A 15284-nucleotide genomic window follows, 5' to 3' on the forward strand; every position below is an offset into this window, starting at 1 on the left:
CCTCCCTGCCTGCTCTAGGCAGCTCAGCCCCCGCTGGAATGCCAACACATGCCTTAACACATGGGGCAGGCACGAGCAGAGCAGCTCACCCTGCCCAACACGGACACTGTGCTGTGGTGCATGGATGCCACAGCACTCCCAGCTCAAGCACCCAGCAGCATCAGCCACTCAGCCACTTCTACAGAGAGAAACTCCTGCATCCCTCAGCCCCCATTTTATCTTCCATACATAATCCTAGAAGTGATCCAAAAACTCTACTGCCATGTGCTTTCTCCTCCCTTCAGTACCTTTAGTGGGAAGCGTTTTTTCTCCAGAACTTCACCTGCCTTGGCTGCGCAGGCTGTGTCCACTTCTCACTGCATCATGCTGCGTCTCTGGAGGCTGCTCGCTCCCTCCTGACACCCTGCCAGGCCCCAGCCTCCCATCCCCATCACTGGAGGAGCCAGCCAGGAAAATGCCACAGGAAATGGTGTGACAGGGGATCCCCACTGCGGTTACACTGAGGTGGGATATGGGACTGAGGGCAGGCAGGAAGGTGCTCTGGGATGCCCTGGTGTGGCAGAAGAGGCCAGGAAACAGGAAGAGGTTCACAAGCCAGGATCAGTTCCATTTTCAATCCTTCAGCCTCTGCATTGATGATGCTCCAGGTTAAAAACAAGGCACCCCATGCAGCACCAGGGCCTGTTGAGGGCCAGTGGCTCTCAGAACAGGGATTTCACCACTGTCCCATCCACCATGGGGAGACCCACTGATGGGGGCTTGGGGTCTGGGGGACCACAGCCCCGCCTCAAGCCCCATGGCAGCACAGGAGAGGCCACACCCAGCGAAGCTGTAGAAAAGGAAATTGTCCCATTTAATGACCTCGCCCGCGTAACACAGACGTGAGCAAAGCAAAGTGCACAGTGAGCGGGACTCGGCCCCCGCCCCCGAGAAGGCCTGGGAGGCTCGGGGTGCCCAGCTCGGTGTGGGCAGTGCCAGCCGGGTGCCCGGCCAGCAGCAAGGACAGGGAGAGCCCCGGGCTCGGTCCAGTTGGCACCAGTGTCAGGTCCAGTTTGCAGGGAGGTATGGCTCTCGTTGGTTCCGTGAAGCACAGGGAGGGCAGGGAGGGCAGGGCAGGTGTGCCAGGACGGAGGCCGGAGGAGGTGGGTCTGGGAGCACGTCCTGCAGAACGCCCCCGTGGCAGGTTTGGAGCCTCCCTGCCCGAACCACGGCTTACCCAAAGCAGGGAAAGGGAACGGAGAAGGGGCTGAAGGCGGAGCAGCCCGGGCAAGTGCCCTCAGGTCTATCTAGCTATTCCCATTTGCAGGGTATCCGGTGAGGGGGTGTGTGGGGTCTGCCAAGCACCCCAAAACGGGAGTGAGCCTGGGTGACAGACGTTTACCAGCAGTTCCACGTCCCTGACAGTCTCTCCCAGGTGTGACTCAGGCAACCCCGTGCCAGGAAGGGGGTCCGAGGGAGCCGGGCCTCCCCTCATTATCTGATGGAAGCATCGCTGGGGGGATCACGGTCGGACTCCTCGCTCTCCTCATTCGGGGCCGACTCGCTATTGGAGGTCGGGGTGAAGGCAGGAGACTTTCTGCAGAGAAGCGTAAAGGGCAGCAGTCACAGCCTCGCCCAGGGGGAGGGAAAGGACCCATTTTGGTGTGGGGCAAGAAGGACAGAAGCTGAAACGCCCTTTGGGCATGTGTGTGTCTGCAGGAATCCCCGGGTGCTGGGAGGGTGCTCCAGAGGACACCATTCCAGAGCATGAAGCAGAGCTGGGGGAGATGCTGGAGGGGCCTGCCCAGAGCAGGAACCTGACAAGGTGTGTAAGGCCAGGGGTCTGTGGAAGTCGACCACAGGGGTCCCCAGCCTGGAGCCACCCTGGCTCCACAGAGGCAGCTCCTCTCTCCATACGGTGGTCTGGCTTCCTATGTCAAAAGTGACTCCTGTGTGTCTCCTGCCTTCTGCAGGGGCAGCACCATGAGCTGTGTGGAGGCCAGCCAGGGGTCCAGCAGCCTCTGGGAACTGCCCTCTCTCCACACCACATGAGGGCAGGGCAGGAGCTCTGCCATGTCCTTCAGCTCCCTCCCACCACCACCCCAGCTTCAGACCCAGAGCCCGGGTGTCCCTGCTGGAGCTCACCTGTCCCCAGACTGGGTGATGAGCCGCCGGCAAGTCTCCATCTGCACATCCAAGCCTCGCTTCATGCTGCACATCTCCATGTACTCGTGCAGGTGCCGGTTCATGTCATTTTTGGCTGTGGCCAGTTCCAGCTGCTCAAGGGAAATGGTGCAGAGATGATCCCAGGGCATGTGGTGCAGGGCAGCGGGCATGGCCAGACTAAGGGCTGTCACCCACATTACCAGTGACCTGCTCCAGCATAGTGCCTCCCTCCCCCAGGGACCCACTCCCCCATTTCACACCCCTCTGTGCCATGGCTCCCCCACCTCCTCCTCCTCCCACCTCTATTTGGTCGATGGTTTCCTGGTACTCCTTCTCACGGCTCTTGAACAGCGACTCCGTGTCCTTGATCACCTTCTCCAGGCTGTCATCCTGCTGCTGAGGAGAGCAGACAGCAGGTTTAGAGGCAGGGAAGCGTCCAACATGAGGAACCAAAGGCAAGAGAGAGACAAATCAGAGAAAGAACTGGCAGCACAGGGAAAAGAGGAAGAAATATATACAGTGTAGTACAAATAAGACAGGAGTCAGTCCTGTCAACATGGACTTGAGAGACTCAGGACTCTCCACACTGGGCAGTGACCACATCAACCCAAAAAAGCCCAGCATTGCACTGAAGATCTGGAAACCATTCCTGAGCATGATCCATCCCCAGGGGCCTGCCAAGGGCCAAAGATTTGGCATGACAAGGGCTTTGGCCAGACTCCAAGAGCCTGCTGCACAGTTGGGTAGGTGGGCTGGTGAACATGAGCAAGGATCACCAGAGAGCAGTCCAGGCAGAGGCAGTGTTCTGTTCTGGATGGGCTGTGGCTCTCCCCACATGTGTGCACCCCGCCCTCAGCACACCCCTCAGGCTACAGGTCCCTGTCTCTGAAAAGGAGACCTCAACAGGGATGCTGTGATGTATTCATGCAGAAAAGGCAGGAAAGCATCATGTATACAGGCCTGCAAAGACAAAGGGGCTGAAATCTGGTCTTTGAGAGAGCATCTTCCCAGGCTCAGACAGGATCGAGTGTCCCAACCCAAGGAGAGCTCAGGGCCCCGACACCGCCGTTACCTCCCCCTGCACCTCTGCGGCTGCAATGGCGTATCCAGAGAAGTCCTCCCAGAGGAGCAGCGTTTCTTCTGTCTCCTCCCACGTGAGGCTGTCACAGTCGTCCTCAAAGTCATATTCCCTCCTGGGCACAAGGGAACAGCATGTCAGCACCCAGCAGGAGAGCACAGCAGGCAGGGGGCTGTGTCGGTGCCAAAGCCTTGCACCCGCTCACGGGCAGGGCTGCAGCTCTTGGGGGTCTGGCCAGGAAGAACTCAGGCGTGCCCAAACCCAACAGCTAATGGGGAAGGGGCTGGCTTTATGGTCAGGAGCCCCAGCAAATCCAGGCACAGATTCCCAAAAGGCAGGACAGGGGGCAAGAGGAGGGGAGCTGGACCAGCTCCCACTCTCAGCATAGGTGGGCTCAGGACTCCCAGGGGGTCACAGTCCCACTGTGCCACAGAGCACAGGTGAGCACTCTCCACAGCAGCATCTCTCATCTGGCCCTCACCCGGGAAGGGAAGGCACAGAGCACCCCTGCCCTCCCCACCCCAGGGCCAGCAGGGAGCCTGGTGCTGGAGCCTGGCTGCACAGCACGGGCAGAGGTGCGCAGCAGCCGCACTCACAGCTGGTTCAGCATCCTCTGCATTTCCTCATTGATACTCATGGCCGTGGTCTCGTCCTCCTCCTCCTCGTCGGGCTTCCGGGAGGCATCGCTCTCCGACAGCGAGGTGTCCTCGTCGCTGACCTGCCTGCGCTCCCGCTTCCGCCCCACCGAGGCTGGGACCTTAACGGGAGACAAGTGCAGAGACTACAGAAACGAGGCCGGGTCCGAGGGCAGGAGCAGGGAGTGGGCAGGAGATGGAGGGGAAAGGAATGGTGGAGGGACAGAAAGGCAGGGAGAGAGAGAAAGACAGAAAGAAAGGAAGGAAGAAAAGAGAGAGAGGAGAGAGAGAGAGATGGGCTCGTTATGATCAGGTTAAAGATGGGTGCAATGGATAAAACATGGTTTTAGCATTTTCTAAAATTAAAACTAAGCAACTAAAGATGGAATCTATGAATTTGATGAGAAAAAAACAATGTGGTTTTACTGCAGAAAAACTCAAATCACCCACCACCCCAGTCCAGAGACAGGGAAACACAGTGACAGAAACAGGAAAAAAGAGACAGTCTGAAAAAGGTGAAACATGTCAATATTTATAGGCCGACCTTTTTAAAAGAAAGTTTAAAATTTTTAAAATTTCTCAACTGAATGGAACTAACCAGTTGCTTCTGTAGGGACAAAGAGCGAGACAGAAAAGCAGCAACATCCAGAAAGAGAAAAGAGACAGAGACAGAGAAGAGAGACAGAGAGAAGATGACGGAGAGGGGAAGGGAAAGGAGAGAGATGGAGTTAGAGACAGACACTCAAGCAACTTGTCTCCCTCCTGCAGCTGCTCCCCTAGCACTGGGGGGTCCCCGGGCCAACACAACACATCAGCACGAGGGTGAGGGGACTCTTGATGTCCAAAGCAACATCTGGAGCATTCCACCTCCACTCTGTGCCGTTTTGCCTGGTCCTCCCGAGAGAGACAGAAAGCAGGGGACCAGAAGGAGCAAGGGCGAGGGTGACCAAGCATCTCCCCTGGCAGGGGGCTGGTGTTGTCTCTTCTACCTCCTCCTTTGGGATCTCTCCTCCCCAGAGCTGGTGGCTGAGTCGGGAGCAGCAGCGGGCGCTCCTCACCTGAAACATCTTGATCATGTCCTCGCAGTTCCTCTGCTGTGCCACATCACACAGCTTGGCAGTGATGTCGATGCGACGGCAGATATCCATGTCCACCTTCATGGCCTTCTCCTGGATCTTGGTGTCCAGCTCCGTGATGTTCTGAACCCACAGCACCACAGGAAGGGGACAAGGGAGGAATATTAGGCAAGACAGATGGCAATCGATGCCCCCATGCTCCCCCACATGCAGGACTGCTCCCTCATCCCTGCTTTGCTCGCTGTGCCCCAGACCAACCCCACCAGTGCTGGATGGATCTGCTTTTCCACATAGCCACACCACGTGGGTAGGACACTGCTGCGGGGTTGGAGAGGGATTGGGGACTCACGTTGCTCATCAGTCCCTTGAAGACAACAAGCTCTGCCTTGAGTTGCTCCACCTTCATGGCCAGCTCCTCCTGGCAAGCTTCAGCCTCCTGGGCTTCCTGTGCCAGGGCGAGAGAGATGTGCAAATCAGCACCAGTGTGGGACATCAGGGGTGCAGGGCAGGGGGAACAGCCAGGCTCACCTCCTGCAGCTCAGCCACCCGGTCCTGAAGCTGGACACGCACCGTGTACTCCTCTTCCCATCTAGGGAGACAAACGCCGCTCAGATCCCATCGGCCTCGCCTCGCTGGCTGCCAAAGGGAGAGCACGGAGCGGCAGCTGCTCACCCCACAGCCATCCGAGAGGGGGGACCACAGCACTGGCCCGGGAAGGAGAACGTGCCCAGGAATGCATGGCCTCTTGTTTTCGGGCCATGGCAGCTGCCAAGCCCATCGTCCCCCCAGCCACAAATGCTGTCCCACCCACCAGGGCCCGCCCTGCGCTGGGGGGAGCTGGGGACACCGACCGCAGGCTCTGCCGGCAGCTGGGCCGCACACCCACGGCCCCTCACAGCCATCAGCCTCTGCCCTGAGCCCCACAGCCCTGGGCCACAGCAGCTCCAGCCCTCACAACAGCTCTGCAGATGGACTGGGGAGCTGCCCCCAACTGCATCACTTCTGCGACCACGTCTGTGTGTCTGTGGCGCTGCAGTTCAGGCTGTCCAGCAGCACAAACCCTGATCCTGACACAGAACCACCCCACAGTGAGAGTGACCACGATGTGCACCAAGGGCTGCTCCTCTGCCTGTCCCAGTGCAGAGGGCAGGGCCACAAGAGTCCTTGGCTCCACTGCTGCGTACCAGGTTGGATTAAAGAACACTGTGTCATCCCACAAGGGAGCAGGATGGATTGTGCGGCACTTTAGGCCAGGCTGTCCGTGGGTACTGGGCTCTGCAGCTTTGCAAAAAGCAGAGCTGCAAGGCGCCCAGCCTTGCTGTGCAAAGACACATCCCCTAGCAATTATTATATTACATTTCAGGGCATGAGCTCAAGCTCTTGGGTCTCGCTGCAGTGTTGGCCCAGCCCATGGCCTGTTGGGAGGCCATCAAGCCATGCTGCCCTTGGCTAAATGATGATCCCATAGAGCAGGGGGCTGGGAAGTGCTGCTGTGCGGCGTGGGGCAGGGCTGCTGCATTCTTACCCAGCTCCTGGCTCTTCTGAGAGAGCTAGATTTTTCTGAGAAAGCGAGATCACTCTGGGATAACAACCAGAGCTGGGCTCTTCCTGATGCTGCGAGGTCTGGTTTCTATTTAATGCCTGCAAGCACCAACACAGACACTGCGACTCTGCACAAGGATGTGAAAAATCTCTCCTCTCACTTACCCAGACCAAGTTTGAACAATAAATCCTAAGGTCTAGGAGGCCAGAAAGCATATGAAAAGCCCTCACATTTGTTATCTTGGGGTATCTGGACAATCTGACGACATGGGAGAGCCCTGGCTTGTGAATTTCTGAGCTCTTAAAGCTAGCAGTGCTGCTCCTTACTCAAACAAGGACAAAAGTGTGCACTCCTCGTGCTGGTGTTGGAGTTGGATCCATACCACAGCTTCAGAAGGGGAATCAGAGAGTGTTCCCATCCCTTTGGGGAAAGAGAGATGAAGGGAAAAGAAAGGAGAAAGTTAAAAGGTAGAATTGCCCTTATATGGGAACTGCTCAAACAAAGCCTCCCTCCCCAGGGACAAAAATGCCTTCCGCCAGAATAAAAAAATTTCAGCATCTTCCTTGGTGTGGCACTGCCTCTTTTTTGGTCCCCGCCTCCCTCTGGGTCCCTATATATCCCAGACTCACTGGGGACCTAAGGCAGAGCTGCAAATCCTGGTAAGAGCTCATTTCACACCAATGCTGTGGAAGAGAGTGGAGGCCACATACACACCGGCTCAAGGCAGGAGAAAACAGCGATTCACCCCACCAGGGACAAATCCATGCACCCATCCACTGCAAACCTCTCTCCCTCCTCTCCTGCCTGGCTCCTTCTGCCCTGCTCCCTCCTGCAATGCACCACTCCTAATAATAACCTGCCTGCAGCACTGCGCCCGCAGCCGCCGCAGGTCGCTGCCAGCTGGAAGCAAGGCTGCCCCGCACAGCCCCACGGCCACCCGTGTGCCAGGGGGATGCTCCTGCACTGCTGCACAGCCACAGACCTGCCCAAAGGCAGGCAGCGAGGGCAGGAGGGTCCCAGCTGCACACACACCTGACCACCTCCCTGCCAGCTAGGGGACAGCTCTCCCAAAGCCAGGGATGTGGAAAGATGCAGGGCTGTCCCTGCCAGGTGTGTCCCTTTGACAAGTCCACTGAGAAAAATCAACAATTCCCCCATCCTTTAAGTCCTGCTCACTGCCACAGGCACTGGGGTGCTTCAGCCCATCCTGCAGGGTCACTGCACACCGGGGCTTTGGGCTGCTCGAGGCTGAGGCTCCACTTATCCCCCTCCTGCCACATCTGAACTATGCTGGAGCTCACCTCAATGGGGATGGCCCTGCAGCCTGGCACAGCTCCTCAGAGGGCAATTAAAACAACAAAAAACCTTCTTGAAGCATTTTAATAAACAAGGGGGCTTACAAGATGATGGAGAGACTTTGTACCAGACCTTTTGCCTGCAGTGACAAGAGGTGAAGGTTTTAAACTGAAAGAAGGTAAGTTTAGATTGGACATAAGGAACAATTTTTCATGATGGTGGTGAGACACTGGAGCAGGCTGCCCAGAGAAGTTGTGGATGGCCTATCACTGGAAATGTTCAAGGTCAGCACTTTGTGCAACCTGATCTAGTGAAACCTCACAGCAGGGAGACAGGACTGGGTAACCCCTAAAGGTCTCCTCCAACCCAAACCATTCTGTGACTCTAACACACTGTGTTGTAGCACTGCTCACTCCACACCTCCAGGGCATCCTTGCAACACCCAGGATTAGAACCACTTGTGACTACAAGTAGTAGGTGTAGCAGACAGCACAAACGTGACGAGACTCCCAGATCCCCAGCACTTAGCAGGTCTGTGTGATACTCACAGGCACCCTTTGCCCCTATCCAAGCCACCTAATTTCAGTCTGTTCCTCCCAAGTACAGCTCCTGTGAGCCTCTCTCCTGCTGCTGCAACTATCCTCATCGCTCCCTACAGCCCCCACAGCCCTCCTGGATCTCTGACTTGAATTCCAGGCCCTGTGTATCCAGAGAGAAGCTCCTGCTGCACTGCTCCAAGTGCAGTGGGGTGCACAGCAGCAATGCTGTCCTGAAAAAAGCACAAGCTCCAGCCCCCAAGCCAAGGGTAGGAGAACTGGGAAGTCCTGTGTTAATATGGCCCCTTCCATCTGTCTCCAGGCAGGTGGCAAAGGCACGACACCAGCTGCACTGTCCCCATGGCAGATCACAGCCCACCGTGGCAAGGAACTCTCGGCTCCCAAGGGATGTTGGTGTCAGCCTCCAGCATGGAGAAGGGTGTGGAAATGGAATCCTTCTGTCCCATTCCCCTGTTTGGGACCTGGCTGTACCCGTCACAAAGTTCCCAGTGCTGGAGAGGGTCTGGGGGTGGGGTCTGCTTCGCCCCAGCTCCTGGTAACACGCTCCAAAAATAGATCCCACCAATAACATTGGCTCACAGCAGCTTGTGGTGCCCCCCCATCTCACCCTCTGCTGCCTTCCCTGCAGCTCACTTGCCAGAGCAGGACAACCCTGCTCAGCTCTCCGTTCTCCCAAAGTTTCAGCAGCACCAACAAACCCAACCTGGTCCCCTCTGGCTGACCCACTTTGAGACTCAAGCTTTCCTGGCCAAAAAACTGGCTCCAGCTTCCCACTCTGTGATCTGAAAGTGCAATGCAAGGAGTGCTGCTCCCCTCTGGAGAAGGAGCCTGACCACTTGATAATAAAAGGCCTTAGATACATGCAGCACTTGGTGGGAAAGAAGAAATGCCAACTCTTCCTTTCCATGTGCCTTGCTCAGTGCCTTTTGAGCATCTGAGAATCAAGTTTGCTCAGCCTAAGCCTTATAAAGCCAAAAGCATAAGGTGTCATCTTGGACCCCAGCCCCGATTCTGGCACTGGAGCTGTGGCCGTGCAGAACGGGTCGGTGGCACAGCTCCCGTGGGGAATTGGGTGTGGAATCACAAACTTCCTAACTACTTCTAAAGCGCCACAGCGTGACTTCTGAAAAGCCCAGAGCAGTGGCTCGGGCGGTGTCAGCCACGGCGCCGCTCTCGTCCTGACCCCGCCACGCCAGCCCAGCCCGAGTTCATCCTACGTGCGGATCCGGGAGCAGCCTCGGGAACCGGCCTGACACAAAGGGAGCCGCGGCCACCCTGCTCGGGAAAGAAGAACCGGCCAAGAGATTAGCTCTGCATTCTGCTTCACCCTTCTCCAAGGCACATGCCAAGCCACAGCTATTTTGGGTCAAGAGGAAAGCCCCCGAGGAGTGGGGTGTCCTGCCTCGGCTCTCTGCTGCCGAGGGGCCAGCTGGAGAGTGCTGGCGAGGGAAAGGGCCTAGGAGAGGCCGGCCACCCTGCTGAGGGGCTTCCCGACACCTTCCCACACATCCAGAGAACTCTTTCCTTCCCAGCAGCCTTCTCCAATCCAAACCCGCTCGCTGCTGCATGTCCACCTTCCTCACCTACTTTCAGGTGCTCCTCCTCCCTGAGCATTTCCAGATCCCCTTGGCTTTAAAATACAGCTCCTGGAGTTGTTCCTTCCCTGCCTGGAAAAGCATTTCTAATCCCTCATGCCAGGTTGGTGAGATGGAAAACGTGTCAAGGAACATCCCGAGAGGGTTCGCACACCGGGTGCCAAGGGAGGGGACCCAGGCACAAACAAATGCTTTCAGGGCTCCACATTTTCCCCATGCTGCCTGCAGCCCGTGCTCCCGAGAAGTCCGGCCAGGACTTCTCCTTCTCCTTCCCTCCCTGTTTCCCCCTCACATGTCCCACCGGGCAGAGCCCTGCAGCGACAGTCTCGGTCCCCCGGGGACGCCGCTCCCGCCGCCCCTTCTCACCTGCGCTTGTACTCGTCGCGCTCCCTCTTCACCTTGGCCAGCACGTTGTAGAGGGCTCGGATCTCGGGGGTGATGGTGTCGATCTGCACGCCCACGCCGTCGGGGTGGACCCAGGAGACGCCGGGTCCCTGCACCAGGGTGGTCTCGGGCCCCGGGCCGAGCCGCCGCGCTTGCGAGAAGGACCAGATGGTGCCAGGCATGAAGCGGGAGCCGGCGGAGTAGGCGGCGGGCTGGCCGGGACCCCCGGGGCGGGAGCCGGGGGACCCCAGCGCCCGGGCCGAGCCCAGCCCCAGCCCCGGCGCCAGCCCCAGCCCCAGGGTGCGGATGGGACCCACGAAGCCGGTCTGCACCGCCTGGTCCCGGCGCGGGGGTCCGCGGCCGCGGCCGCCCGCCCCCTCCTCCAGCGCCTGCTGCAGCTGCTTCTCCAGCTGCCGGTTGCGCCGCTCCAGCTCGTGGACCTTGGCCAGGAAGCAGCGGAACCGCAGGTTCAGCGTCTTGAGGACGCTGATGTTGGAGCCCAGGTCGTTGCGGAGGGCCATGGCGGCGGGCGGCGCGGAGAAGGGGCCGGCGGGCGGCTCCCCGCCCAGGGGCTCGGCGGCGGGCGGCGGCGGCGGCAGCTCGGGGCCCGCCAGCCCCTGCTGCTCCTGCGGCAGGAGGAAGAGGTTGGGGCCGAAGAGCGGGTTCATGGCGGCGGCGGGACGGGGCGGGGAGCGCCGGGCGGGGGGATGCGCCCGGCCGGCCCCGGCGGCGGGGGCGCGGCTTCCGCTGCGGCGGGGATGCGGCGACGGCGGGCACGGAGAGCCGAGAGCCGCCCCCGCTCCCGCCCGCTCCCCGCCGCCGGCCCCGGGCGGAGCGAGCAGGCGAGGGGACGCGGCAGAACCTCCCTTTTCTGTGCCGGCCCCGTCTCTCCCGCCGAGGGGCGGCCCGGCCTCCCCGCAGGGTTTCGGGGCGCCCCGGGGCGAAGGGACGCGGCCCGGGCCAGCAGGATTCCCGGAGGGAAGTCCCTCTCCGGCACCGCTAGCTGAAGCCCCGCCTGTTACCGATTCCCGTAACTAGCCCAGCCGCAACACAGTGTGCTTCTGCCTCCTTTTAAATATTTTATTCTTTTTTATTTTTGGTAGAATTTAGTGCTTTCCCAGAGCTGCCCCCCTTGAAGAAGGTATAACTTTGCCTCTGCGCCCCAAAGCCTCTCGTTATTCTCTCTGGAGCCCCCCCAGACAGCCCTGTGCCCGCCGCCCGCCCACGGGCAGCTGCCGCTGGACAATGGCGAGCCAGCGGGCAGAGGAGGTGTGTGGATGGAAGAGCCTCTCAGATATCATGCTTGGCCTGCAACCGGCTTCCTCCCTCCTTGTTCACAAAGCAGCCTCGGCTCTTGCTTCGTGTCCCTTATTCCAGCCTACTTTAGGTCATTCCCTCTCAGCCCCTGAGCCCGACCCCAGGTGAATTCTGCAGAAAGCGCTGGCGTCGCCCCTCACCCCATTATCCGGTGGGAGGAGACTGCGCACAAATCGATCGCTACATAAATATTTTATGGCTGTGGACACCTGTGTTCCCTTGCTGTCTGTGTGCTCCTGGCCCGTTCCCCCAGGATTTGAGGAGCTGAGCCGAGCGTGACCCTTGCACAAAGCAGCCTCTGATGTCTCAGCTGAGGCATCGGCAAGGGGTGAGCGAGCAGTGGGATGGAATTCAGAGATGCCCAGCACCACACTAGCTGAGCTCTGTGGAAGGAGCCAGGCATGCTCCAGTGGGGCTACAGCCCTTCCCTTGGGATCGGAGGTGTGGCTCAATCCACACTGCCGGGAACATCCTGGCTTCACTGAGGGTGGCCAGCTTTGTGAGTCTTGACCAAGAGTCTGCCTGCTGCATGCTCCCTGCTGCTCCTCCTGCAGGGCTACAGGTCTCCTCCATACCTCCATTACTCTTCTGCCATCCTGACCTGGGAGCAGTCCAAATCAAATTTGTTCCCCTCTCCTGCCTTGCCATGTCCAGCATCAGTTGTGTCCTGTGGCCTGCCTATCTCCCTTGTCCTGCCCACAACACAAGGCTCCCCACAGCAGCCCCCAAATGCATTTATAATACTTCCTCTCCTACCAGTAATCATCTGCATCCTCCCTGGCACACCCATGACCTCTGAGATGGATTTCCTCTGAGATGGGCTTATGTTGGTGAAGAAGCGAGCTTTCCTCTTTGTCATCTCCTTTTTAACTCTTCCTCTTCTCAAGCAGATGTTCCTTTGCTCTGCCTCTGACTAGGGAGGCTGAGCAGTGGCAAACAGAGCTTTTGTCCAGGGAAAGGAGGGCAGGAAGGCTTTCCTCATGGGCAGGCAGAAGAGATCCCCATCTTCCAAAAACCAGCACTGCAACAGCAGCTGGTAGGGAGCAATGTGCCTGGCAGCAATGCTACCACATAAACACCCAGGGAAAAGAGAAGGACAGACGGACAAGAGGGATCCCAGTCAAGAAGCTGGTTTTGAAGCAGCAGTGACAGTTCCTGCTCGGAAACCTCCCGGCATGTGACTTTCAGCCGCTGCTGACTCCCTCCTTCCTGCTGCCACGTCCTGTCACCCGCCCCCCACGCTGCCACAGCCTGCCCGTGTGCCTGGCAGCCGTGCCAGCATCCTCCCCCTCACCACTGCTGCTTTACCCCTCCGCACCCTGGCACCTGGGTGAGCAAGGTCAGACTGGGGGCATCTGCTGCTGCTGCATGCAGCACAGGTGAGAGCAGCACCACAAACTGGGCAGCAAGTGCCTTCCAAGCTCTGCTTGGCCTCTCGCTGTCCGGCCAGGGAAACCCAGCAAGTGGAGCTGATTAATGAAATGCCAGTGGAGGAAGGCATTGCCATCCATCAGGAAAAGCTTTTTTTACCAGCAGGCCAGCACAGCCCTGGAGCAGGTGGTGGGATCTCTGTCTGTGCTGGTTCCTGGGGCCCAGCTGTGCAAGTGCAGTGACATGAGCTAGTGCTGGGACAACCTCCCTTACAGCAGGGACTTACAGACCTCCAGCACCTCTTCCCATCAACATCCTGCTGCCTCCTGGACAGGAGGCAATGTGGAGCCTCCTTTTTACTCCAACTTTGTTTGCTTAGGATACTTGCTGGGGTAAAGGATTCCTACTGATGCAGAGGGTGGCTGGGGCAAAGGGCCACCTTGTTCTAGTTATTCCTGCAGAAGCCCAGAAATTAGAGAAAATCCTGCTACCCAGGGGACCACCTCTGGGCCTCAGTCTCACTGCAGCACAACAACACCTTCTCCTCATCTTCCCCTCCTTGTTCACCTAACACCTGGCACTTCTCCAGACCCTTCCACTGCTCCTGCTCCCACTTTATCAGCTCAGGGTCAACAGTGGCACTGCTGGGCTGCAGCTGCTGACATGCAGAGCTGCTCGTTGCAGCTCTTAAAATCAGTCCTGTAGCCAATGTGAAAAAAGTCACTTACTTGCAAACATGGTGGTATTTATCTTCCACGGATTTTAAGGCCAAGGAAGAAGCACTGCATTTTCTGATTCAGTGCAAATTCCTGTAGTTCAGATCAGGTACTCATGTGGGACTCTGTCTCTAATTGCTGACAGCACAGTAAAAAGAGATTAGGCCTCTACCACTATCCTCCATGGGCAAATCAAGGTAGGTTTCCAGCTGCAAGCCCCTATTGAAATCACCTGTCTCCCTTGCCTTTGCCCAGCTGTAACATCCATTACCAGGCTGAGATGCTCCTCCTCTCCCAGATCTCAGAAGCTCTTGGTAGCTAACACATCCTCCTTGCAAAGGTTCTTCACAGGTGAAACCTGTCCAGATTAGCCCCACAGCTTTCACAGAGGCTCCTTTTGGAAGGCACAGGTCTCCTTGGTGTGTCTGTACCCCATCTCCCTGCTCCCCTTTCCCTCCAAGTACCTCAGTGGTACTTCGTTCCTTGCACATCACTGCTGAAGTATTTCTGTGTAAGCTCTCCACGTCTTCCAACTTCCAAGATTCTTCACTGAAACTGACCCATAAAATTGTTTCTATCCACAACCAGAGGGAGGTGTTGCAATGCACGCATGACATCTGGGCCTAGCAAACTCATCAGCCCAGTCAGCTGCCTGGATTTGGGTGCAAATGTGGAGGAATTGGTGCAGAGGAGCAGTTGCCAGCAGCAGCTGGGTGATGGCCACACGTAACACACAGAAATGTTCCTATCTAACAGCAAAGGAGGGAATGGATTTTTTTCTAAATATACACAAACACCAGCCCAGGAGGGAGTTTTGGAGCCAGATCTTTGTGAGAAGGCAGCTCTAGGCAGTGCTAGAGCCCAGGACCCAAGTGACTTTGCCTTCTCAGCAGTTCCCCCCTGACCCCATCAGGCAGGTGGGGCTTGCAGACATCCTCCCCAGGAGCTCTCCACATCCTCCCCAGCAGGGATGGACAGCCTGGGGGAGTAGGATCCACTGATGGGACTTTGGCCATTTGTGGGTTCAGCCCCTACAGAAGTGTCTGTATCTCTGGGTGTTATGTGCAAAGCAGTGTGTGCAGGAAGATCCAGATTTCATACCCAATATGTCCCTGAAATGTGCAGGGCAGGGTTTCAGCCCCTTCCTCAGGATACAGGCAGACATGAGGCAATGCAGCCAGAGGCAGCATGCCTGGCCCAGAACAGACATTACAGCACATGACATCACTGGAGTCAGTGACCAACCCTGTCACTGCTGGAATCTTTCCATTACATACTCTTGTCCCCAGAAGTAATTTTCCTTCCTGCACCAGCCCAAGGGTGCAGCAGTGCAGGGCTGCCTCTCCCAATGTGCTGCTGGAGCCTGCAGGGCAGGAGCTGCCAGCTAGCTGTCTTCTTTGTGCCCTGATAAGTCTTCAACAGTTTGGGGAGAAGGACAGCAATGCAGCACAGAGGAACAGATATCACGACTCCTCTCAACAAGCTTTTAATCTATGACAGCATTTTTACCCCTCAGATCTGCTTTCAATCTGTGCTCTGCCTCAGTTCTTGCTTTGCTGTGTCTCAGCTCC

The 15284-nt window shown here is 57.7% G+C and overlaps 1 protein-coding gene across 6 annotated transcripts; it reads right to left on the bottom strand.

Annotated features, from left to right (window-relative positions):
* Positions 1–878: 878 nt before the first annotated feature.
* On the bottom strand, positions 879–10977 carry IFFO1 (intermediate filament family orphan 1). 6 transcript variants are annotated; one of them, XM_058825670.1, is made up of 10 exons: positions 10292–10977; positions 5463–5523; positions 5284–5379; positions 4917–5057; positions 4403–4465; positions 3820–4004; positions 3218–3338; positions 2446–2541; positions 2125–2255; positions 879–1576 (listed from the first exon to the last, which is right to left on the bottom strand). In XM_058825670.1, the coding sequence occupies exons 1-10, from the start codon at positions 10975–10977 to the stop codon at positions 1474–1476; spliced, it is 1683 nt and encodes a 560-aa protein (XP_058681653.1). In that variant the 3' UTR covers positions 879–1473. The 6 variants fall into 6 exon arrangements, with proteins under 6 accessions (XP_058681653.1, XP_058681652.1, XP_058681651.1 ...); XM_058825669.1 differs by lacking the exon at positions 4403–4465 and having other exon boundaries at positions 2446–2538; positions 3820–3980; XM_058825668.1 differs by lacking the exon at positions 4403–4465 and having other exon boundaries at positions 3820–3980.
* Positions 10978–15284: the final 4307 nt, after the last annotated feature.

The sequence above is a fragment of the Ammospiza caudacuta genome, chromosome 2 (genome assembly GCF_027887145.1).
Source record: "Ammospiza caudacuta isolate bAmmCau1 chromosome 2, bAmmCau1.pri, whole genome shotgun sequence".
NCBI classification, from domain to species: domain Eukaryota; kingdom Metazoa; phylum Chordata; class Aves; order Passeriformes; family Passerellidae; genus Ammospiza; species Ammospiza caudacuta.

Bases quoted from the DNA above. Each gene is read 5' to 3' on its own strand.
- IFFO1 (XM_058825670.1), bottom strand. From the start codon at position 10,977: ATGAACCCGCTCTTCGGCCCCAACCTCTTCCTCCTGCCGCAGGAGCAG. The intron at 5,524-10,291 runs GTGAGAAGGGGC...TTGTCTCCCTAG, and splicing joins CGCGACGAGTACAAGCGCAG to ATGGGAAGAGGAGTACACGG. The intron at 4,005-4,402 runs GTCGGCCTATAA...TCGTTTCTGTAG, and splicing joins TTAAACTTTCTTTTAAAAAG to TCTCTGCACTTGTCTCCCGT.